The sequence below is a fragment of the Alosa sapidissima genome, chromosome 6 (genome assembly GCF_018492685.1).
Source record: "Alosa sapidissima isolate fAloSap1 chromosome 6, fAloSap1.pri, whole genome shotgun sequence".
NCBI classification, from domain to species: Eukaryota; Metazoa; Chordata; class Actinopteri; order Clupeiformes; family Clupeidae; genus Alosa; species Alosa sapidissima.
Genome location: NC_055962.1, coordinates 23,617,989 through 23,642,041, shown reverse-complemented (window position 1 = coordinate 23,642,041; position 24,053 = coordinate 23,617,989). Strand labels below are relative to the sequence as shown.

Genomic DNA, 24,053 nt, shown 5'->3' with positions numbered 1-24,053 from the left:
TTTCCAATCGGCGGTGTTTGCTTAAGTGCAAAGGGGAAAAGATATAGTCCCCATTCTGCACCTCTCGGTGGGGGATCAGTAGTCTCAAAAATATGCACAGGCTGTGGAGTTTCAACTCCTTATTGATATATGTATTATTGATAAACACTACAAGCAGCACGATTTCGCTGTGGGAGAGAAAGAAAGTAAGACGCTGCTCATCATTTCACCAATTCATCAATATCAGACATTTGCAAAGGCAATAAAACACAACATAATCACGAGTGGAAGAAGGAATGAGAGAGAGAGAGAGATAGAAAAAAGTAGTCCCTGATTACTCTATGGGGGATTGCATAGGGCGGTGTTCTGTAATTTAGCTCAAACTGTAAATTGTACCAAAAGGCACAGCAAATCCCTCTCAGGCCAGACCACAGGGCTGTCATGACCACCTTAATGTATTTTCCAGTTGTACCTCAGTAGCAAATCGCATGCCACACAGATTTCTCTGCAACTGCTGAGCTTGAGTCATTATTGCCAAAGAAAATCCCGGAGAAAATGTGACATGAGCTGTAGTTTTGTTTGCTGTCCATTCCCCTCATTATTCGTTTTAAAACCGCATTGTGGCTGGACTTCATTTTACACCTCTATTCGTATATGGCATCGATACAGTGGCATTTTAGAGTGACAGTGATTAGCTTGTAATGGGTTTGTTTGTGTGTGTGTGTTTGCTTACTGTACCCATATGCTTAACTGCCTACATACTTCCTTCTGAATCAATCCTCTCAAAGTGAAAATCAGTGAATATTTTTCTAAGGTATTTATGAAGAGGATTTAGTCGGTGAGATCATCTATGGAGTTAGGAGCAATTAGTCAGCCTGTCAGATTGTGAGTCTCCCATTTTTCATGCACTCCCTGAGAAGCTTGAACGGTTCCATGTGATGCATTAAATTAAAACCTGCATGCTTAGAAAAAGGTAACAAAATGTTCAAAATTAGGGTGACAGACTCAAACATGAGATAATACATGTGCTTTTTGTAACCTGTAAGGTGAGTGCATTTCTCTGTGTGTGTGTGTGTGTGTGTGTGTGTGTGTGTGTGTGTGTGTGTGTGTGTGTGTGTGTGTGTGTGTGTGTGTGTGTGTGTGTGTGTTTGTGTGTGTGTGTGTATGTGTCTGTGTGTGTGTGTGTGTGTGTGTGTGTGTGTGTGTGTGTGTGTGTGTGTGTATGTGTCTGTGTGTGTGTGTGTGTGTGTGTGTGTGTGTGTGTGTGTGTGTGTGTGTGTGTGTGTGTTGTATTGTGTTATTGTGTCATTTTTGCTTTCACCTTTGCTGGTCTTTTAAGCCAGACAGAACTCCCACATGGATTAGTAAATGTGACCCAGCGGAAATGTCATGTGTCTGTGTGCTGTGTGCTGTGTGTGTGTGTGTGTGTGTGTGTGTGTGTGTGTGTGTGTGTGTGTGTGTGTGTGTGTGTGTGTGTGTGTGTGTGTGTGTGTGTGTGTGTGTGAGCGCGCGCGCGCGCGCGTGTGTGTGTCAGTCTATGTGTGAGAGACAGAGTGAGTGTTTGTGTGCATAAGAGTGTGAGAAAGACAGTTCCAGAAAGAAAACAGAACTACATCTAGCCCCATCCACTTCCCCTTCCACTGAAAGCTCCCCATTCCTTCCATGAGTTGCATTTAAGTTTCAGCAACGATCGATGCAGTTTGCTATAAATGGCAAACCCAGCCAGGCATGTCGTGTGGTTCACTTAACATGGAAGAATCTTCTGCACGCTTACCCAATGAGACACGAGCGCGTCTGCTACATTTGCCAGTCTCCGTGCATATACGGTGCAGCCACTCATGTTTACGTGATTTAATTACCTTGAGGGAAGCTTCTGAGTTCAGACCATGAACGGAACTCGCAGAGGAACTTTGGCTAATTGTTGATGCACAGCTGTAGACATCCCATCGGTTGAAGTTAGGATCCTCGATGAAAGGTATAAACATATTGGTTCAAATGACTTATCTAATGCTTGTTGCATGATTTATGAACTGAGGAAGAGTGAGAGGGCAAAGAAAGGCAGACAGAAAGAAGGAAGGAATAAAAGAAAGAAAAAGAAAGAAAGAAAGAAAGAAAGAAAGAAAGAAAGAAAGAAAGACAAAGTGGATGCAAAGGCTGAAGGTTGCAAGAGACAAGACAGGGCACTGATTAATGAAAGGTGTAACTCTTCTTTCACTGAAAGTATCCCATCATTTGAAGAATGAAGCCATTACAAAATGCTTCTTGTGTTCTTTTAAATGTTATAACAAACTTAATCGATGGCATTGGCTGATTGATGGGCTGTTGGTCCCGCACACTGGGAGGAATCCAGACCCCATAGATCAGTTTACAAGTTTACTGTGAGGAAATTACTGCCGGAGGGACAGGGCGCACTATTTCTCTTGAGTGGTCACAAGCACAACCCTTTTCGCATACCACTTAAGTCCACATAAGCCAAGATGCCAATCTGAGGTAATTGTCTGTCACGCTGAAAAACTCTGGCCTTCTCTCTTTCTTCCTCCCCCTGTCTCTCTCTCTCGCTCGCTCTCTCTCTCTCCCTATGTATCTCTCTCTCTCTCCCTATGTATCTCTCTCTCTCTTTCCCTATGTATCCCTCTCTCTTTCTCTCTCTCTCTCCCTATGTATCTCTCTCTCTTTCTCTCTCTCCCTCCCTATGTATCTCTCTTTCTTTCTCTCTCTCTCCCTATGTATCTCTCTCTCTCTCTCTCTCTCTCTCTCTCTCTCTCTCTTCCTATGTATCTCTTTCTCTCTCTCCCTATGTATCTCTCTCTCTCTCTCTCTCTCTCTCTCATGCAACATGGTGGGTGGGTAGGTGGTCTGACGTAGGAGTTCAACGTGTGGGAACGTTTTCATGGCAACCTGGCATAGCTGTTGCCATTGACTGATTAAAGGAGCACAAGGACAGCTGGCTGATTGAAAGGTCTCTCTGAAAGCCCCCCCCCCCCCCCCCCCACACACACACACACACACACACAACCCTCCATGGGTCATACTATCCTCTGCTTCACACTGTCTGTCATGCTGGATCCAAGTCCTAGCCAGTCACCTCCAACATGAGAAGCGTTCTGTACGTGTTAGCCAGAGGAATAATGGAGCACTTGGCCTCTTGGCTGTCTTTTGGAAGGGGGCTGGTGGAGGTGGTGGTGGTGGAGAAATGTTTGGCTATGTAGTACTGGAAAAATGGCTGTGCTGACAAGAGTGAAGAGCTATAATTGCATGCAAGAGGAAGTGTGTGTGTGTGTGTGTGTGTGTGTGTGTGTGTGACAGAGAGAGAGAGAGAGAGAGAGAGCGTGAGTTACCTGACACTAGCCTGTTTGTAATTAAACGCTGTCAAAAGGAGGCCCGTTTGCTGGAGGACCCTGTTGAGAGATTAGCCGGCTGAACCGGGCACTGGATTGTTTTCCCTGCCTCAACCCCACTAACCGACTGGCCAAGACAAACCATGATGAGGGAACTGACAGGTTCCTCCTCCCCTCCCCTCCCCATCCCTCTGTCCCGCTACCCCTCACACACACACACACACACACACACCGACCTTACACACACACACACACACACACACACACACACACACACACACACACACACACCGACCTTACACACACACACACACACACACACACCGACCTTACGCACACACACACACACACACACACACACACACCGACCTTACACACACACACACACACACACACACACACACAGACACACCAACCTTACACACACACACACACACACACACACACACCGACCTTACACACACACACACACACACACTCACACACACACACACACACACACAGGAGTAACAACAATGGCTCTTGACTCAAGTCCCTTAGCATGTTGTGGTCATCACTAAAGGGGGTTTGAGCTGATGCTAGCACCTCCAGATGCCTAATAGGTTGTGTATGTGTCTGTGTGTGTCTGTGTGTGTGTGTGTGTGTGTGTGTGTGTGTGTGTGTGTGTGTGTGTGTGTGTGTGTGTGTGTGTGTGTGTGTGTCTGTGTGTGTGTGTGTGTGTGTTGTATTGTGTTATTGTGTCATTTTTGCTTTCACCTTTGCTGGTCTTTTAAGCCAGACAGAACTCCCACATGGATTAGTAAATGTGTGTGTGTCTTCATATGTGTGTGTTTAAGTATTGTGTGTGTGTACATGTGTGTTTGGGTAACAGAGAGTGTGAATGTATCTGTCAGTGTGTGTGTGTGTGTGTGTGTGTGTGTGTGTGTGTATGAGGGTTTTCATATGTAGGCTATAGTATTTACAGTATGTTTGTGTGTAAGAGAGACTGTGATGTGCATGCGTATGTGTTTGTTAATGTGTGTGTGTGTGTATGTCTGTGTTTGTGTGTCTATGTGTGTGTGTACAGACAAAACGTGTATGTGTGTGTGTAACAGAAAGTGTGTGTCTGTGTGTGTGTGTACTGTGTACAGACAAAATAAAGGGCCCCATTGAGAAGAACAAGTTCTTCTTGTTAACCTATATGGTTGATGTGTTGATGACGGGACCGGGGCCAAGCAGCGTTGCCTGAGGTATTAGTTGTGCTGTGGAACTCACCAGGACAGTTAGCATGGCTAATGTCTGATCATGCACACAGTCAACACGGCACACACATGTTAGTACTCTTCAGTGTCATCGAACGAGCCAGGGACGCAGAGCCATGTTTGATCTCGCCCCTTTCTCTCTCTCTCTCTCTCTCTCTCTCTCTCTCTCTCTCTCTCTCTCTCTCTTTCTCTCTTTCTCTCTTTGGAGCGCTGTAACTGCTTTCTCTAGAGTTTTGTTAAAACACTTCCATCTGCCTGTTTTTTTTTTAAAAACCGTCCGGTGTACAGTTCAGCTTTAGAGACATTCCACCAGTCTCTCAGCGGACATGCGATACTCTCACAAAGAAATTATACCCATGAGAATTCCCTGCACGCACCGGTTTGCCCTAACAGGGTTAAGCAACAAGGGGGAAATGTTTCGCATTCTTTGTGCAAGTGTTGATGAGCCTGTTTATTTCCCAAGGACAGGTGGATTTGAGTTTCTGTTTAATTTATTTTTTTTCTCCCTGCTTGAATAGCAGGCCTCAGTGGCAAACGGGAGACAAGAGGAAGGGATTTCTGGGAGAGCACAAAGGAGCTCTCTGTTTTAAAATCTCTCCAACATGAACTTGTACTTGCTGTCCCTCACCCCCCTCCACAATGCCCCCCCCCCCCCCCCCCCCCCCCCACCACCACCACCACCACCACACAAACACACACACACACACACATGCCCTGTGAGTGAAAGTCTTGTGGCAAACAGTGCTTTGGCTGCCGAGCGATCAGACTAAGTCCACACGAGAAACCACACAATTAATTTGAGCAACGGCAGTCACAATGACAGACGCTCTGTGGCGGTTTGTGTGGGAAGAAACAGACAGCATTCTCTAGCATTCTCACAAGGTGCTGTGTAAACAATGAATGGGCAAAACCGGTTCTGTCTGTGTTGTCTGTCCCTTTGTGGTCAAATGGTGTGCTGGACCAGTCATAGCATATGACATGACACATTCTGACACAGATAGGCTCATCAAGAGAAGATCCTGCTTGATGTAATGTGCATATGTAATGTAATGTTTACATAGTGAGACAGAAACATTTTCATCATGTTGCATGTTATGCGGTCCTATCAGCAGTGAAGACGTCCTCTGAAGTTTAAAAGCAGCCTTGTGCTTAAGAGTTTTTCCGATGAAGCAACACCCTTTGTTGTAAATAATATCAATGATTTGAATGCCAGACCATTCATCGTCTGTCTAGTTCAACTGTTGTTTTATGTCAGAAGCCCTGGCTGAAATACGATCTGTCTGACGATATACAGCATCAATGGAAAAATGCCCCAGCATAATGAATAGTGTAATCTATTGTTTTAAGGCCTTGAGTTTCAAAGAAAATTACTTGCGACAAAACCATGTGATCAGCCCCCCCAGTTTTTTTTTTGTCCAAGTTCGGAAATGGAAATGATGAAATGGTCGCTATATGCGAACCGCAACAGTGTACATATCAGGACCAATGAATCTAGCAAAAGCATATGTGACCGAGCAATCAGAGCTCATGCCAAAATAATGAGCGCCGTTGATCTGACAGAAGATACAGGGGGAGGCGAGTGGAGAGTGGGTGGTGGGGAGGGGGGGACTGGAGGCAAATGTGCAGTGAGCCCTTGCGCGATCGGCAGTGCGAGCCAATGTCTCTCTCAAGTCATCTGCCAGCTTGGGTGAGACTCAGATGAAGCAATCCCACGCGGCGAATCATCGCAAATCAAATCCTGTTGGACCGCACCTCCATTGGATGGCGCATGTCGTGTCTCGCAGGGAAAAATCACTGTCATCGGCAGGGGAGAGTGTCTACAGGGTGGTGCAGGGTTGTAAGAACACAACGCTACAAAGTACAGAAACATGGGTGCAGTTCAGGGGATATTAAAGAGTTATTACAGCCTTAGGTTTGAATTATGGAGGAGCTCTGTTTCCTTCTGTTTTATTTTGTTAAAATATACAGCTGCCTCCACATCTGGCTGAATGTGAAAATGGACCTCTAATGGCAGAATGAGAAGCCATAGCTTTTCAGTCTCACCATATATTAGGTGTATACAGTACTGTCTGATCTCTTCAGGCATACATCTTTAGTCATCCCATCTATCCCCTATGCAATATGACACATAAGCATCTATAGTATGTACTCTAATGGAACAGATTTAAGATCTCATTGCTAATTCTTCCTGCTTTAGAGTGTGTGTAACCCAAGGGGGTAGCTAAGCATTTGATGTACACATTTGTTTTTCTCTTTTGCATATCTCATCTGTCCCTTCTGCTACACAGCACAGGAGCTTCTGTGGGCTAAGCACCGATGGTACAGATCCAAGGCCTCGGCTCTAATGCTGGCTGTCTCGCGGCCTGCCGGGAAGAGTTTGTGTGACTAATGAACGGAGAGGCAAGGCTGTGAACCCGTGATCTCTTAATCCTGTGGCAATGGCAGGTACTGGACAGGTGTGCCGGCATTCTCTGCCCCCCCCCCCCCCACCCCCGTCCCCCCCGTCCCCCTCCCTCAGAACACTGTAATTAATCGGACCCACCACACGCTGACCTGTGAGCAAGGGTGGTGGTGGTGGTGGAAGGGGGGGGGGGGGGGGGTGAGAGCTTGAGAAATGGAGAGGGCGAAAAAAGAAAGAATAGCATGAATTATACAAAAGGCTCTGGCCATGGGCTGACCTTGAGTCCTATTCTTTCATTTTTTTTTTTGTTTCTGTAGGAAGGGTGAGTTGGTGGGTGAGGAGGTGGGTAGGTGTGTTGGCAGAAATGGTGTACTATCATAAAGCCGGTTCCTGACAGAAAATAGGTAATTTTTGGCCTCACCCTGTGAGTCTGAGTGGAGGGATATTAGCCATATGTGATTCATTTGCAGCGCTATGCTTCAATTAATCTGGGCAGGGCGGCAGGCGCGAGCTTTCGGCCCTGTGCCACCTGAAAAAGAAAAAGAGGAGAGAGAGAGAGAGAGAGAAAGGAAGAGGGATGGAGAGAGTGCAGGAGGGAGGGAGAAAAAGAGAGAGAGGGAGGAGAAGAGATAAGAAAAGAGAGTGATGGTCAAAGACACTGGGCTTCAGAGGTAGAAGAGGCCAAAGCGATCTCTCTGATCAATAGACTTTTACACCATCGCTCACCGCATGCCTACTCTCTCTCTCTCTCTGTCTTACTCCCTCTTTCACTCTCTCTCATCATTTCTCCCTCTCATCATTTCTTGCTCTTTTCTACTCTCTCTTACTCTCTGTGGAGGAAAAACTCGGGCGAAACACAAACCCTGCAACACACCAAGCATTCTGAAAGAAGCCATGATATCTGTCTCACAGCCACTCACGGGTAATGCTGTGATTGTGATTTCCCTGATGAGTCTTTAGCGCCAGCCTTGTTTTTCAAACTCTCTGTGCGTGCGTGCGTGCGTGCGTGCGCGTGTGCGTGTGTGCGCGTGTGTGTGGACTATCTGTGGCAGTCTATGGAAGTTGAGATGGGCGAAATAGTAAACGCTAAACCACACTGACCAGATGGAACTGCAGATTGTAATATTGGGGTTATTGCCTGAGAGAAGCCATATGGGGGAAAAATGTGATTTGCAGATCGCTCTTACATTTCTTATTGGAGTGGGGGAGATAGTGACGCCTGATAAAAAAAAAGAAAGACAGAAAGAAAAGGAAGAAAGTTAGTAAGTAAAAAAAACTTGGAGAGTTGCTTTATAGCGCAATGCTAACTTAATTATCAGGAGAAATCGGATCAGGAGGAAACAAGATAAAGCCAAAGTAACAAGAGCATTAAATTAGCCATAGCCGTGGGTACCGATTAGTATGTATGGCTGAGGTAAAAAGCAACACTACTAAGAATAAAATAGAAATTAAATAAGTAATCTCCTCATTTGTAAAACCTACATATCTTTATTGAGTCAGTAATATTTGGAATATGGCATGGATTCTACTGTACTTTTTTTTACCCAGAGGTAGCAGAAAGTTGATATTGAAATGAGTGTCCCTCTCTGGTAGAGTAGGTTAACTGGTGCCATGTTAAAGCAATTGTGGGAGAACACTGTACAGAATGTATGTTAAAAGGAACCAGCTGGATGGTTCCAAGATTACAGATACTCAAGGAACAGACACTCTGAGAAAGGGCTTAATCCTCTGGAGCTTTTGGTATGAAAACTACAACCTAGTGCACTGTCCAAGCATTTGGGAATTTCACATGACAGCGCTAATCCGTTCACACCAGCAAAAAGGCGTCCACACACACACACACATTCTGGATTCAAATTAGAGCCGGCAAGACAAGCTTAACAAGGAGGCTTGATGGCGACGCAACAAGGCTCTGTGTATAATTTAGTCTATGTTAGGTTTATGTATTCAGAGATTCTGGCCATACAAATGATCAAACTTCTTAAATAGATGCAACAGCTTTGTGTTAATTTTCCTAAACCCTGGTGCGCACCATTTTGCCTTACCACGCATCAATGAAGCAGATGTTGATTTTAAAGTGGTGGGTTGACATGCCGTTGATAGGATTAATTAATGATCCATAAACTTAGCTGTGGTGCTTGGCACAGCATGCTGTTACTACACTATGCTGCTGAAAAATCTGAGGAGCCAGCAGTGAGTACCAGCCTTGTATATTATGCTCAAAGGTAATTTATTCTGCATAATATACGGAGGGGCCCTACATACTTGACACCTTAAGCCAAGTCCCCCCCCCCAATTCATCAATTGCATTTTAATGTTAAATAACAAATATAACAATGTAAAGTCTTTCGTGGCATGGCTAATTATTTTTACTAATGCAGTATTTATAGGCATTAATAATTCATGCCTTTGCCTACACAATGTTACCCGCAGTAGGATTCACAGAAATTAAATTCTTTCAGATGTCAAAGGATGAATATGTTAAAGTTGATTCATGGGGCCAAGGTCAAATTAAAAGTGGCTTTGTGCGATTTCAAAGATGTAGGGGACGTTTTTAATAACAGGCTTGGTGATACAATAAATCTATTCAAAACAAAGGTAGCAAGAGAGAGGAGTCCAATAATTGTATACCTCTACTCACAGGGGACAACAGCTAGAGAATGATCTTTTTTTGCTGTATAGAGGAAGCGGTAGGACAATTTAGGGTGTGTCTGTGTGTGTGTGTGTGTGTGTGTGTGTGTGTGTGTGTGTGTGTGTGTGTGTGTGTGTGTGTGTGTGTGTGAGAAAGTGATCCGAGAGAGAGAGAGAGTAAGAGAGAGCGAGGAAGAAAGCATCCGTATGTGTGAGAGGGAGATAGAGTGTGTGTCTGTGTGCGTGTGTGTGTGTGTGTGTGTGTGTGTGTGTGTGTGTGTGTCACTGTAGCGGGCAAGAGGGGGAGGTGGGTGACTGCTCACCTGTGATGAGTATTGAGTGCTGCAGTTTCTGCAACACCTTCCATAATCATCACAGCTAATTGGCCTTTAATGAAAGCAAGAACGCGGCCTCATTGCCCACCTCTGATGTCAGCACCTCAGCAGTCCGAGCCGCGGCGCCGGGTCACGTGGAGATTGTCCGCCCAGGCGCCGGCCGTCTCCCTCCATCTGAGCCGCGGATTTGGCACTGCGACCGCGTGCCGAGTTGGCTAGTGAGTCAGGGTTTTGCTGTTCTCAGAGAGCGGCTGGTCAACTCGCAGCCCGGACACAGGGATGGATTACTGCACGGGCCTACCGGGCCCAGGCCCAGGGGCCCAAGGGGTCAGGGGGCCCTGAAGCCCAAGCCTTTGCATGGAATCATTGCCTCAATATCAACAAATCAGGATGGAGGCTATGAATCGGATTGAATTAAGTATTGGCCATCCCCAAAATGCACCAGAATACAGGAAATCACATCAAACAAATTAAAAATTTTCTGGGGGAGGACCCCCAAACCCCCCCTCCCACATATACGACAATAAGTGGGGGGCCCTTAATACATCTGGGCCCAGGGGCCCGAAAGTTCATAATCCGCCCATGCCCGGACCTGGGCCTGAAGTGAGCCAGAACCAGACCCTGACTCAGCTGCTGGGTGGGTAGCCACCCCGGGGAAGCCCAAGAGACACACACACAAATGTACACACACACACACACACGTGTACACACACACCCCAGCCCCAGACTAAGACTTCCTCTCTGCTCAGCCCGAGGAGGGATGGTGGAGGAGGTGGGGTGACGGCTGTGGGTGGGTGGGTGTGTGGGGGGTCGAAATTCACAGCAGATGTGACTTCAAACGCAAGAAATGCCTGGAGGATTGGAGACTGGATAAGGCCCATCCTCTGAGTGACTCTCTGACCCCTCTCTCCTCATCCTCCCTTCTGTCCCTCTCTCTCTCTCTCACTCTCTCTCTCTCTCTCTCTCTTCCTCTCCAGCCACAGAAAAACAAGGCCTCATTTGTTGTCACTCACTGTTTTTACAGCTTGACGGACGAACAAGGCGGCATCCATTGCCGGCCGAACATTTATTTTCATCCATAACTCAAGCACTACATGAGTGGAGAGCGGGTCTAATTAAATGACCAGGAGACCAATATAATGTGGCCTCTCAGCTACAGTTTAAAACACCGGTTTATTGTTTTAGTGTAAACCGCAAGGTGCCCCGGATTATGTATTTTATGAGCATTAATGGACAAGTGTTTAACACCCTGAGTGGATGTGTTGATGGTGTGTGTTTTCAGTGTCAGGGAAGACCAGAGATGCCACCAGAAACCACCTTTTTTTCCCTCCTTTCTAAAATGTCTGCTATGGGGGTCTATTGTAACAAACAATATGACAATAACATGGATTTGTTTGAAACCTGCTGAATGGAAAAATATGGTGCAAACGAGGTCAGATAAGATAAGATAAGATCCACACAAGCCACACTGTAACAATTTAGAGCTCTCATCCTCGCACACAGACCGTTTTAAATATCATAACTGAAACGTCAATGATTTAAGGTTTTTGAAGAGGATCGGGCCAAGTGATTAAAGTGGTGTTTTCTTGGCAGACCACGGCTAATGATTGAACTATATGCGATTTTCCAGTGGTCTGATCTAATCAAGTGAAGAATGAATGCTAAACTTATCATCATCCTCATCATCATCATCACATATTTCATCTCTATGGTCCATCACAGTGGTAGTCTTAGTGGAGGCTTCAAACGCCACACCAAGAGAGGCTTTGCAGTCGGGTCTTGCACATGACATGCAGATGTGGACGTGTGGACAGAGAGAGATGCGCAAAGTAATGATGTCCTCTGGGATCGACAGCTATATCTTCAGGGAGAGACACAGCAATAAAAATGATGAAGGTAGCCCTGCATTTTCCTCTTTGAACAGCCCTAATGCCACTGTGTCCCTGAGGGTGGTGTGTGTGTCTGTCTCTCTCTCTCTCTCTCTCTCTCTCTCTCTATCTCTCTCTCACACACTCTGTGTGTGTGTGTGTGTGTGTGAGTGTGCATCTTTGTGCTTATGCTGTGCATGAATGTGAATGTGTGTGTGTGTGTGTGATAGCGAGTGTGTGTTGGTGGAGTGGAGGAGGGGGGGAGGGGTAGGGGGTGCTGTTAGAGTGGACTTTAATCTGGCCTCAAGTCGTCCGTTTCCCACATTTTAACCAGGTGCCCCACCAGCCTGGTAAACATGATTCACATGGCAAATAAGGGATGGGGGATTAACTCAAGGGGTGGGAGCCATGATCAGAACAATACCTTTCTTCACAGAAAATGAATATCCTCTGCATGAGGGGTGGCTGCTCAAACCCCCGACCGAAATAAAAGGGGGAACTGTAGTAAAAGAAAAAGAGCTCTGTGTATAGTGTGGCCATAAAATCAGGGCTGACGGGCAAAAAAAAGGCTTTGTGAAGCAATGAGAAAATGTTCAAATGTTGTGAAGTATTTATTTAAAGTATTACTGGTCCGCAGTTACACTTCTGACTGTTTCTCAATTCCCCATAGAGTGGGAGGGGTAAAAAGTAAAAATGGGTTATTTCCTCAGCATATTTCATGTGTCCAATATATAATTCATAGTGTGTATGGCAGCTGGATTTATGTAGAAATTAAATTTTGTGGACTGAGGAGGACGAGGCAGTCAATCTTTGGTATTTGGCACATAAAATTAAACATGAAAGGCACAGAGAAAGTCACAAAAACGGCTCTGAGAAAGTTGATACCATGGAGCACAGTATAAGTACAGGCTTGAGTGAGGACGGCTAGAGAGACTTTACTCGTGTGACCCCTGTCCAATTTGTTTACCGCCGGGCAGCAGGGTAGGAAGACTGATCTGAATGCGTGGCGTTTGAAGATCTCCGCGTCCTTTTCTGTCATCCGCGGCTAATGATTGCAAATTGATCGGCCAATCACACAGGCCCGTAATCAGCGTGTGGCATTTTTTTCCGCCGCAGGCCATCCGTTAAGCCGTCCACTCGCTGTTCGTCACATGCCAACCAGATATGTGCCACCGCTGCGCGCGCATAGCTGTAATTAAAAGTGCTGAAGTAAACATTGTGCCATCCCCCGGCACGGGTTCATAACCTAGGCTACGCTAAAACAGTGGCTAAGGCAGAGACAGAGAGAGAGAAACAGAGCGGCGATGGATTCAGCTCACTGTGCATACAGCATGAAAGGTGAGCTGATAGAAAAGCCCAACAGTTCGCCCCATGAGAGCTGACAGGGTCCTGTACAAATATAATTACAATTTGGCGTACCACAGCATCAATACAAAGCGCCAGGAGAGATTTTGAGCGCAAGAGGTAACACATCATCCTGGTTTGTGCAAACAGCCAGAATGTCAGTTGCAGAAATCTTATTTGCTCTCTCTCTCTCTCTCTCTCTCTCTCTCTCTGTGTGTGTGTGTGTGTGTGTGTGTGTGTGTGTGTGTGTGTGCCAGTATCTGTAACCGATATCTTTAAAATACATGATTATGTGCGGATGGCCTCATCAGTGTGCAGTGCTGACACCCAATGTGCCTGTGTCTGCATAAGCAAGAGAGGAGAGAGAGATGCTGATTCAGTAGCCTATATTCCATACAGTGACTGGAACAAGTGGTGCGAAATCACTTATGTTGACATTAAATGTAGCCTCTCTGGGCGTCTCATCTCGCCGTGGTGAAGACGGAGAACGTCACAAACACGCGCAAAGGAAATAACCTACAATGTTACATGAGTGGAAAGTTTTCCCACAACAGTGTGTTATCAAGGTTGGTTGTGACGGAGAGTTAAAAAGGACAATATAATGTCGTTCAATGACTAGTATGAGAACCGTAATTCCTTTAAAAACGTGTTTGAACTGTAGGGATAAATGGCCCTAAGCTATATGCTATCAAATAATTATGCACTTGTACAATGTCGCCCTACGCCCACATCTTTCCATCAGTGTAAATCAGTGTTCACACTCAGGTTTTACAGAACTAGAATTATAGTGCCGGCCAACACCTAAAAAATAGGCTAAAATGATCAATAATCAAGGAAAATGAATCAACACAAACTCGAAAAGTCTGCGTTTACATACGCTGTAAAGTAGATGTGAGATGGGGAGGAACTACGTGTCAGTACTGCTGTTCTTGATCTCTGGCGAAGCCATTCTTTACTCAGGGTAGGAGGGACAGAGCAGGAAGAATCAAGAACCGAGAGAGCGAACGAAAGGGAACATGAGATAGAAGTGAGAGGTGAGCACTCAATAGATACTTGTCTACTCCGTCCATCGCTGTGAATATATATATATATCACAAATGTTTTCGCAGTGAAGTGAATTCAATTTTATTGAAAGACTTGGATATTATCCGTCATGATTCGGGTACTTGGCAGCAGATTTGGCGAGTGCGCACGTACAGTGTCGGGATACGCGAACTGGGAAAGTCAATGTCTCGAGTTTAGTCTGCTTTCTTCTTCCTAATGCAACATTTAGGCTTTTGAAGAGGGCGCGGAGCTGAGCCGTAGGGTGAGAAACTGAGACAGCCACCGCGGCAGATTGAGAAGTGCGGACAGAGCACTCCCCGGACGGAGTCAGTATGCTGTCCGATGAAATAGCGGCTGGAGCGGAGATGGGAACTGACTCGTTGAAACTGTACTGCGTTGTTATGATGGATCATTGCATCCTAACCAATGCCATGTTTGTATGAAGGACAAAAGGGAAAAGGGGAAAGTGTTTGTTTGCGGGATATACAATGGATACGGATATCATCACTTTTACTAAGGTAGGCTACCGGAGGCGAAATGGTCGTTGGAGAGCTGCGTCTACGCTACTACCGTAGAACAGTTATAAAGGCTACAGAGATAAATGCGAACGATAACCAAAGTTTTAGTTTATACAGGCAAATATAGATACGCTCTTCATCTTCTTGTAGCAGCAAATAACTGGACTAAGCAGATGGATATATATATATATATATATGTATTGTGATGGATATATATATATATATATATATATATATATATATATATATGTATATGTATTGGCTATGTATTGGATAAATATAGTGCTTCCATTAAACATGGGGTCCTTGATAGATTGGAATTGTCAAAGAATATTAAGACTGTTGGCGAAACTCACAAACGGGTATTTTTTTTAAAATATATGTTTAAATATTTCGAAGTATATTTTTTGGGATTTTCTGTCCTGTTATATCAATGCGTTACAAAGCGTTTTTCTCTTCAGTGGGGAGTACCAGTCTCTACGTGTGCTCGCAATGTCAATGCACAGCACAGCGCACAATCCCTCTTTGTAAAAATGCATTCAAATGAACCCTGCAACGGCAGCTTTTTGAGCTCACCTGGTCACCATTTCAACGCGTCAAAATGTCTTTCATAAAGTTTTAATGGCTTCTTAATACGAAATCTACTTTTAATCCAATTGTTCCGCAGTCTTGGATAATTTGCTCATTTCGGGTCAAATGCAGTCGCGCATACATCAAGTTAAATAGGTTCATTTCGTACAGTGGCAGTGGCCTCTCTCAATTTTTAGTTTGACATTGCATGAATTATTCTAACCAAACCATGCACTTTACTATTATGTCCACAAAACTGTGTGTCAAGTAACTTTGGTGTTTTCTGACCCAAAACCTGTATAAATATAGGCCTACTGAAGATATGATCTGTGCATGTTGTGTCTGTTTGGCACAAGCCATCTTGACAGCCTTTATTCACCTGTGTTTAATGCTGGTGTTCCCAGCTGCATGCTGATATCATTGATAAAAGTCCTATGTCTTTGGCCCATGATGTAACAACTTCAGGTCTAATATTAGTAACACCTTTCAGATAGACAAATGATTGGGATTCAGTGTCAATAATTCTGGTCTACACACACTGTTTAAGCATATTACTCGGCTTTTGTGCTTTATCCAAACCAATGATGGTTTTATATAACATACTTAATGGCTGAAATAAAACTGTGGTGCAGTGGATCAATTGCACACTTAAAGACAAGCAATATATTTCAATCATCTGGGAGTGTGATGGGTAATAAACTAACAGTGAATCTCATGTCTGGCGTAATCCCATGGCCTTGTGCTCAGTCGAAAACCCCCATGCTGAGAAAAATAGCTTATATCGATCATTTATAGCAGGTGGAGGGCCTAAATTATTCTCCAATCCCATTTCATTTGACAGGCAGTGTTTGTCACACGGTGGTCTGTAGATAGCCCTCCACCCAACCTCCTACAACCACCTACCCCTTTGCCCTCTGTTTTCCTTATTTGATTTTAGCATTAGTTTGTATTATGCTCTCGGTCCATAGCATCCCAGCAGAGCAATACACTCAATACTAGTCACAGCAAAGTGCTGCTTCTGTTTCCCATAAGCAAGTGTTTGTTTGTCACTTCACTAAAAGAACCTTTTCCCCACACTTGATACTAGTCATCTTTTTCCAAGACCTTTTGCAATCTCATTTTGTGGTTCCTTAAAAGCTCATTTCCATGTTAGTGAAATGTCACAGTTTAAATGCATCGTCGCTAGCTGTTTTGTTCTCGCTGCTGCAGACTCGGTCTGCCTCTGGATAAAATGTGCTGTAATATGCTGTCTGTTGACTGGTAACTGTAATGAAAGGCCTCTTTATTATAGTTACAACGGATGTGAAGGAGCTCTCACTTATCTGAATATTTAATGTTTCCTCACAAATTTAAAAAGGGCTTATGTGAATTGTGTATTGTGTGTGTGTGTGTGTGTGTGTGTGTGTGTGTTTGTGTGTGTGTGTGTGAAACCAAAGAGACTGAACAGAATGATGTAAGGGTAGAATATTGGTTGGAATGCATGAGTTGAAAGTTGAGAAACAAAATGAGAGCCAGTGAACTTGCCTGTCTGTCTGTCTGCCTGTACGGTCTGTCTGCCTGTGTCTGTGTACGGATATGAAAAATTAAGGGCAGATGAAAGGATGAGGTTATCTGATTCAACCCCGCTCTCTCACACCGTCTCTCTGAGTGTGAATGTTTGTGCTTGTGTGTCTTTGTGTTTATGTATGTTGAAAAGTGAGTAATAGATTAAGTGTGTAAACCTGTGTGTGTGTGTGCACAGTAAAAGAGAGAAGTTCTCTGTGATCGAGTAGGAGTGAGAGAGAGAGAATGAGTGAAACTGAGAGAATAAGATACAACCAAGAGCCAATGTGTGTGCCAGGAAGGAGAAAGCAGATATAGAAATATAAAGCACAAAGAATTGAGCTGTTCCTGAAACGCTCGCCACCATTTGTGGAAAAAAAATGAAGGGAAAAAAAAGTGAAAATAACACTTATCTTCCTCTACTCTCTCCTTTGTTGAAACAGTGCCCTGGATCCAAATGTCACCTCCCCGGGACTCTGCCCCAGCCGGGGCCCATCCGAGTGTGACCACTGGGCCGGAGGACCGCGGCGTGCTCCCGCCGCACTGCACCCCTCGAAATTGGCCTCTGAGCGGGCCCGGGCATAATGTGATGCACCCCGCCGCCAGCAGGGCCTGATATCCGAGCAGAGTGAGCAAGCGTGGATGGAGCCAGCCGGCGGGCCATTGCCCTCTAATGAGACCCGCCGCTCCACGAGCTGAGGACCAGCCATTATAGCAGGATTATAGCCCTAGTTTTCCTGTTCTAACCCCTTGAACTGCAGCACATTAGCATAATCTAACAGAGGACTGCTTCTTCTGTGGAGTATTTCACTATCCCTCTTTTCCTTTTTTTTTTTTTACTGCGGTTTCTTCATCGTTTGGTATTTGCCTGCCTTGGCGTGTGGACGCATTCTTTTTGTCGCTGTCATTATGGAGTTTCAGGTGGGACCATGGAATAAGGATTGGCCTTCGTTTCTTAGCTTTTGGCTGACCGTGTTGTTGAGCCTACACGTGCAGTTTTACCCGGTGGCCTCGTGTCCGGTGGAGTGCCGCTGTGACAAAACGTTTGTTTACTGCAACGAGAGGAGCCTGACCTCGGTGCCCTTGGGCGTGCAGGAGGGCTGCAAGACCCTCTACCTGCACAACAACCAGATCAACAACGCTGGCTTCCCGCTGGAGCTGCACAATGTGGCCTCGGTAGAGACGGTCGTTCTGTACGGCAACCAGCTGGACGAGTTCCCCGTCAACCTGCCGCGGAACATGCTCATGCTCCACCTGCAGGAGAACAACATCCAGACCATCTCGCGGGCGGCTCTGGCACAGCTGCCCTTCCTGGAGGAGTTGCACCTGGACGACAACTCCATCTCCACGGTGGGCGTGGAAGAGGGGGCCTTCCGCGAGGCGGTCAGCCTCAAGATGCTGTTCCTCACCAAGAACCACCTGAGCAGCGTGCCCATCGGCCTGCCCGTGGAGCTCAAGGAGCTGCGTCTGGACGAGAACCGCATCGCCGACATCCCCGAAGAGGCCTTCCAGAACGTCACCACCCTGCAGCGGCTGCTGCTCGACGGCAACCTGCTGACCGACGAGGGAATCGCCGTCGGGACCTTCCAGGAGCTGGTGAACCTCCGTGAGCTCTCGCTGGCGCGGAATTCGCTCACCGGGCCGCCGCCCATGCTCCCGGGCGTCTCGCTGGTCAAGCTCAACCTCCAGGAGAACCAGATGACCAGCATCCCGGTGACGGCGTTCGCCGGGCTGCATCGGCTCGAGCGGCTGGACATCTCCAACAACCAGCTGCAGTCCCTGCCGCAGGGGGTGTTCGACAGCCTGGTGAGCCTGCGGCAGCTCAGCGTGCGCGGCAACCTCTGGCACTGCGACTGCTCCATCAAATGGGTGATTGCGTGGCTCAAGTCCCTGCCGTCCACCATTAACGTGCGCGGCTTCACATGCCAGAGCCCGGAGAGGGTGCGTGGCATGGTGATCAGAGAGCTCACGCTGGATGCCATCCAATGCCCAGCTGGCACGGAGCTCGAGCCTTGGCCGACCCAGCCACCACCGTCCCCCTCCCAGCCTCGGAGAACCACCACCATCCGTCCTGCCCCCCAGACCACCACCTCCATGTCCCCCACCTCCACCATGTTCTACCCCCCAACTCACAAGCCAACCCCCCCAGGGCCAGACATGCCAGGCCTGCCCCCCGGACCTCGTCCTCCGTACGAGGACTCCCTACAGATCTCCTTTCACATCGTCAACTCCTCCTGCATCGAGGTGAGCTGGGCGTCCTACTTCACCGTCACGGCCTACAAGGTGACGTGGGTGAAGATGGGCCAGGCGCTGATGAGCGACGTCACCCGGGAGACCACGGTCCCCGGCGACCGCCGCAAGCTCTCCCTCACCAACCTCGAGCCGCGCTCTAACTACCGCATCTGCGTCTACGTGCTGGACACCCTCAACGTCTACCGGCCGGGCGAGGACACTATCTGCTCGGAGGCTAAGACCAAGTCCTTCAGCAAGGCCACAGAGACGGAGCCCGCGGCACAGCAGGACGGCAGCTCCACCCTGCTGCTGGCCGGCATCATCGGCGGCGCCGTCCTCGTCGTCCTGGTGACGCTGCTGAGCCTCTTCTGCTGGCACATGCACAAGAAAAGCCGGACGGCGTCGTCCAAGTGGAAATACAACCGCGGCCGGAGAAAAGACGACTACTGTGAGGCAGGGACCAAAAAGGATAATTCCATCCTGGAGATGACTGAAACCAGCTTTCAGATAGTGTCCTTGAACAATGAACAGCTTTTAAAGGGAGACTTCCGGATCCAGCCCATCTACACGCCTAATGGGGGCATCGGCTTCCGAGATTGTCACCTCAGTAACAACAGCATAGCATACTGCAAGAGCAGCAACGTTCCCAGCATGGAATTCTGCCACACGTGATGATTATCAGTGGGATGCTACAACTGTTTGTTTAAAAAAAAATGTGTAGTAAAATATACTGTACAATATATATTTCCAAGTTCAGTCTACAATGTAATTTATACTGTGGACAATTATGTGGAATTCTGCTATCTTTTTTATTCTTAGTAAAATGAAACTACAAATGATTTTCTAACTAGAGGGGATGGACATGGTTTTGGCTCTCACGGACAGTACAGATGAATTGTACAATCATGGTGTGCTGGCTTCTCCACTCAAGAAATCCTGTCGGGCTGGTCTCTCCTTGGGCGCTAGGAGAGCTTGGATACTTTGCTAACCACAGAAGCAAAAATATGCCCTCTGTGCTAAAACACAGCCACCCCTTCACAGAACGGTAGTTAAGATAACACAGTGGTTGCGAAACACAAACAACCCTGATTAGCCTACCATGGAAAATAAGACCTGGTGTTAGTTTTTTCCCTCTTCTCCTTAAAAGAATTGAAAAGTGCACTTTCCTAAAGCGTCGGACAAAAGTGTTTCTGTGCATGTGCGTGTGCTTGTGTGTGTGTGTGTGTGTGTGTCTGTGTGTGTGTGTATGGGCGCGTGTGCACATGGTTGTTCAGGAAATTAGCTTTTGTTGAAGTTACACCAGAGAAAGTGTGTGAGGGCACACTTCCCCAGCAGCCCACAGGTCTCAGAGGGGCCGAGCAAACAATGCTGAATGCGGTAGGGAAAATGCCAGAGGTGTTTGTTACCTCGGCCGTCTGTTTATTCAGCCATGTGTTTTCCTATGTGTTTGAACATCTGCCACCAGGGGGCAGCACGCCTCAGCCCATACAGAGGACAGCCAAGGAGGCAGATAGTTAGTATCCAATCCCTTCTTCTTCTGATGCAAGGGAACCTGCTACTCTCTGCCATGCTCTTTCATACTCACATTCGTACTCGCTGCACGTTACTACTCCTCGTCAAGAGTAATTCTAAGAGTATGACACACTGCTTAGAGGTCATTTATGATGTGAAATCATTTAAAACTAGTAGTGCACTACACGTGTTGGTTAATTGTTAAACCAATTGATTTCCGCTACTATTATCTCCAAGGCTGGTGTGGTTGTCCATACAAATCAATCTGACAGAAGGCCCACACATACCTACATTTTATGGATTTCCCTACTTTTATGCTTCACTCATCATAATTATTTTCAGAACATTAAGTAATTAGGTCATTTTTTTGTGGAGCTGTCTTGTCTCTCTTTTTTCCCTTCCAATGGGAGTTAATGAAGAATTTTGAAGAGATACGCTGTGAAGCACGCACCATCTTTGAGTTGGTCTACGTTTCATGGTTATTAAGACAGCTTTTTCAATGACTCATCAGGTCAGATTGACAGTGAAATGGAAACTGACTACAAATGTTGCTTTACAATAGAGCACCCTGGCACAGGTTCGCAGCTCTCTCGTTTGAAAGTGGTTTAGACCCCCGCATGAGGGCAATTAAAATGGAGGCTGTTCATAGTTAAAAGTGCACACTGACAAAGAAAAACCTTTATTATACACGGTTGCTCACAGATTTTATTTGCTTTGACAAGACTTTCTTTCCTCGTAGGGCCTAGTTCAAAGACCTGCCCCCCACCCCTTACACACACACACACACACACACACACACACACACACACACACACTCGCTTCCTTTCACATGCCCACACAGTCATGCACAGGCTACAATTCCCAGCCCCCTCCTGCTCTTCATAATCCTTCATCCAAAAAAGGGAGAAAAATATGCAGACGTTATTTTCACTTGGCAGACGAATCACAAGCTGAGAGAAAGTAAGACCAATCGACAAAGTTAACCCTTTCTGCGACTGTCAAGGCATGCCTCTTTACACATTAGACCGAGGAAAGTGCAAGCCTTCTCTCACAGCTTTGATTTCTGTGATAGCAATATTCATGTGCATTATTATGCTTTAATCAAACACTTGACTTTTCAACGTAAAGGCATTGTGTCAGACTGCCCACAGAAAGGTAGACTAGTAAGTCCACTATAGGCCAGTGTTAACGCACCTGGAGTGTTGCTGTATAATCTTCACTGATGTTCAGGATTTTCAAATAACTGTTGGTATCTATTTTTAATTGCAAAGTTCATGCCAGGTAAAAGAAAGGGCCAAATGCACTTCTGTGGTCATCAAAGTGTTTCCATTTTGTTCTGTTATCTCTCCCGGACATACAGTATATCGCAAGCTATTTTAGATGAGCTCAGCCCAGACTAGCTGTTCATCTACCTGGACTCTGTGCAAACGCGCACCGCAGCCTCTGGATGAAAAGGCTTTTAAAACCCTTAAAGGTGTAGGTTTTTTAACGTTCTAAGTTCCGCAACAATTGAAGGTTCTAAAATTCTATGTTGAATTCAATGAACCCAGATATTCTTTAGAACGTTCATTTCTCAACATTCCCGTCACACCAGTGTGACGGTACTCCTTTAAGGCTTTTAACTGATATGTACTTCATTAACAATTCATCGGCCTGCCTCATACTCTCTGACAAAAGTACCTGTGCAGAGTGTGAAATCCTCTGCTGCTGTTTCTGCTCAGAAAGGGGACATGTATTGAAATTGAAAATCCTCACATTATTCATCTGTAATGGACACCATTCTTTTGTGCGTCGAATTTTCAGACGTATTTGGACTGCTAAGCTGAGTTGTTTAGCAGAAAGGGGTGGAAATTGGTTGTGCACACAAATATTTTTTCTTTCTTGGTCCAGTTTCAAACAGGGGTGAATAATGGATTTTTTTTTTTTTTGGGGGGGGGGGGGGGGTGAAAGAATGTTTTCCTTGTAAAAGGTGAGCAAGGGTGTTCATTGCCTTACCTTTTCTACAAAGCAGTATTTACAACTGTGGTTATATCAAGGACTCTACATAGTATTAAGAGGCTTTAATGTTGTAGGTTAAGGGTCATCAGTGGTGGAATTATAATGTAGAAAGCACACATAGTACGTGGCAATTATGTGACAACTGCAGCAACAACAAAGGTTGTGATTACCACAATGTCTGTATCTTTCTACAAAATGAATATCCATGGTAATAAGAAGGTATGACTCATAGTATTTTCGATGGTTGCTTTGCATACTTGGCATACATTACATTATCCCATATTTTTCCTTCATGAAATGAAAGTCCTTGAATGGCAAACTGGCTCACTTGGTCTTGTGTAATTTCCCCGCAGAAACGGCTATGGTTGTCTTGCTGCTGTATCAGGACTCAGAGTAATTCTCCCTAAAGCACATTGATTCAGATTGGAATAATTACGCTAAATGACTTGGGGGTCAATTGACGCAAAGTGCTAAATGGCTGGAGCTGAGAGGGCTTAAGATGGGTTACACTCTCCTCCATAATTTTTAAGTGGTAAAAAGAAGCCTTCCTGTGATAATAAATGTCTGTAATGTCTAGAATTGACCGCTGTTAATCTTATTATTATCCCACCTATTGACCTCTTCTGCAAACAAAAATCTAGGACGATATTGGGGTTCTATTTTGCTCAATTTTTATTTATCTGTGGTGTCGTTGTTCTTTTTGCTCTTTTTCTGCCCATTTTCCATGCAGTTCTTGTGTTGATGACTATTGACACAATTGTAATGAGAGTGAAAAGCTTCAGTACGGTAAAAAAACTTGGAGGGCAAAAGTAATATTTCAAACCTAGCTGTCTTCTCCAACTCTCTCGACTGATTGTATGAAATCTATGTGAGCGATGGAGTGTACAGTAGATATCAGATTGAATATGTGTGAGTCTTTGGCGCTGCTTTTACTGTGGCTTTTCACTCTTGGAATGGTATAAATAGTATGTTTCAGTCACTGACATAAACAGTAACCAAAGTTACCTTTTTTTGTTTCCATGACAAAAAATGTTGTTGTTGTCCAATGTATGTGCCTTGAAATTAACTTACAATGTAAAGTCCTTGAAACCTTTAAATGTTTTTGCACAAAATGTAAATACAGAAATGAAACTTTTTGAAAATAAAAGAGCCATGGGATTTTATTATTTACTCTTAAAACAAGTCAGAAAATGGCCCAACAGACGTTTATTATGGATAGTGATATGTCACAGAGCAACGGAACTGGACTGTTTTAATTGGATGAAAATTACACCTGAAATGACCTCCAGAAATGAAATTTATTTTCAATTTGAGGAAGCCAGTCTTTATTATCATTTTCTATTGTTACTTTACAGACTCCTAAACTGCTCTTCCCCTGCTCTCCCTCTCTCTCTATGGTCCACCCACATGGCAGCTTGAGTTCTTCATTAACAAAGCACAGTCTATTCTCTGCCCAAAATATACAGTTTGTCATTATGAAACCAGATTTGATCACCTATC

The 24,053-nt window shown here is 45.5% G+C and overlaps 1 protein-coding gene across 5 annotated transcripts in view; it reads left to right on the top strand.

Moving 5' to 3' along the window:
• flrt2 (fibronectin leucine rich transmembrane protein 2) overlaps positions 1 to 23,714 on the top strand; it is a 32,985-nt gene extending 9,271 nt beyond the window's left edge. The window contains exons 1-3 of one of the 5 annotated variants that reach the window (XM_042094313.1): positions 14,107 to 14,171; positions 14,411 to 14,699; positions 17,255 to 23,714. In XM_042094313.1, the coding sequence (XP_041950247.1) occupies positions 17,721 to 19,715 (1,995 nt within the window). In that variant the 5' untranslated portion in view covers positions 14,107 to 14,171; positions 14,411 to 14,699; positions 17,255 to 17,720 and the 3' untranslated portion in view covers positions 19,716 to 23,714. The other 4 variants (XM_042094315.1, XM_042094314.1, XM_042094311.1 and 1 more) reach the window with 4 other exon arrangements.
• Positions 23,715 to 24,053: the final 339 nt, after the last annotated feature.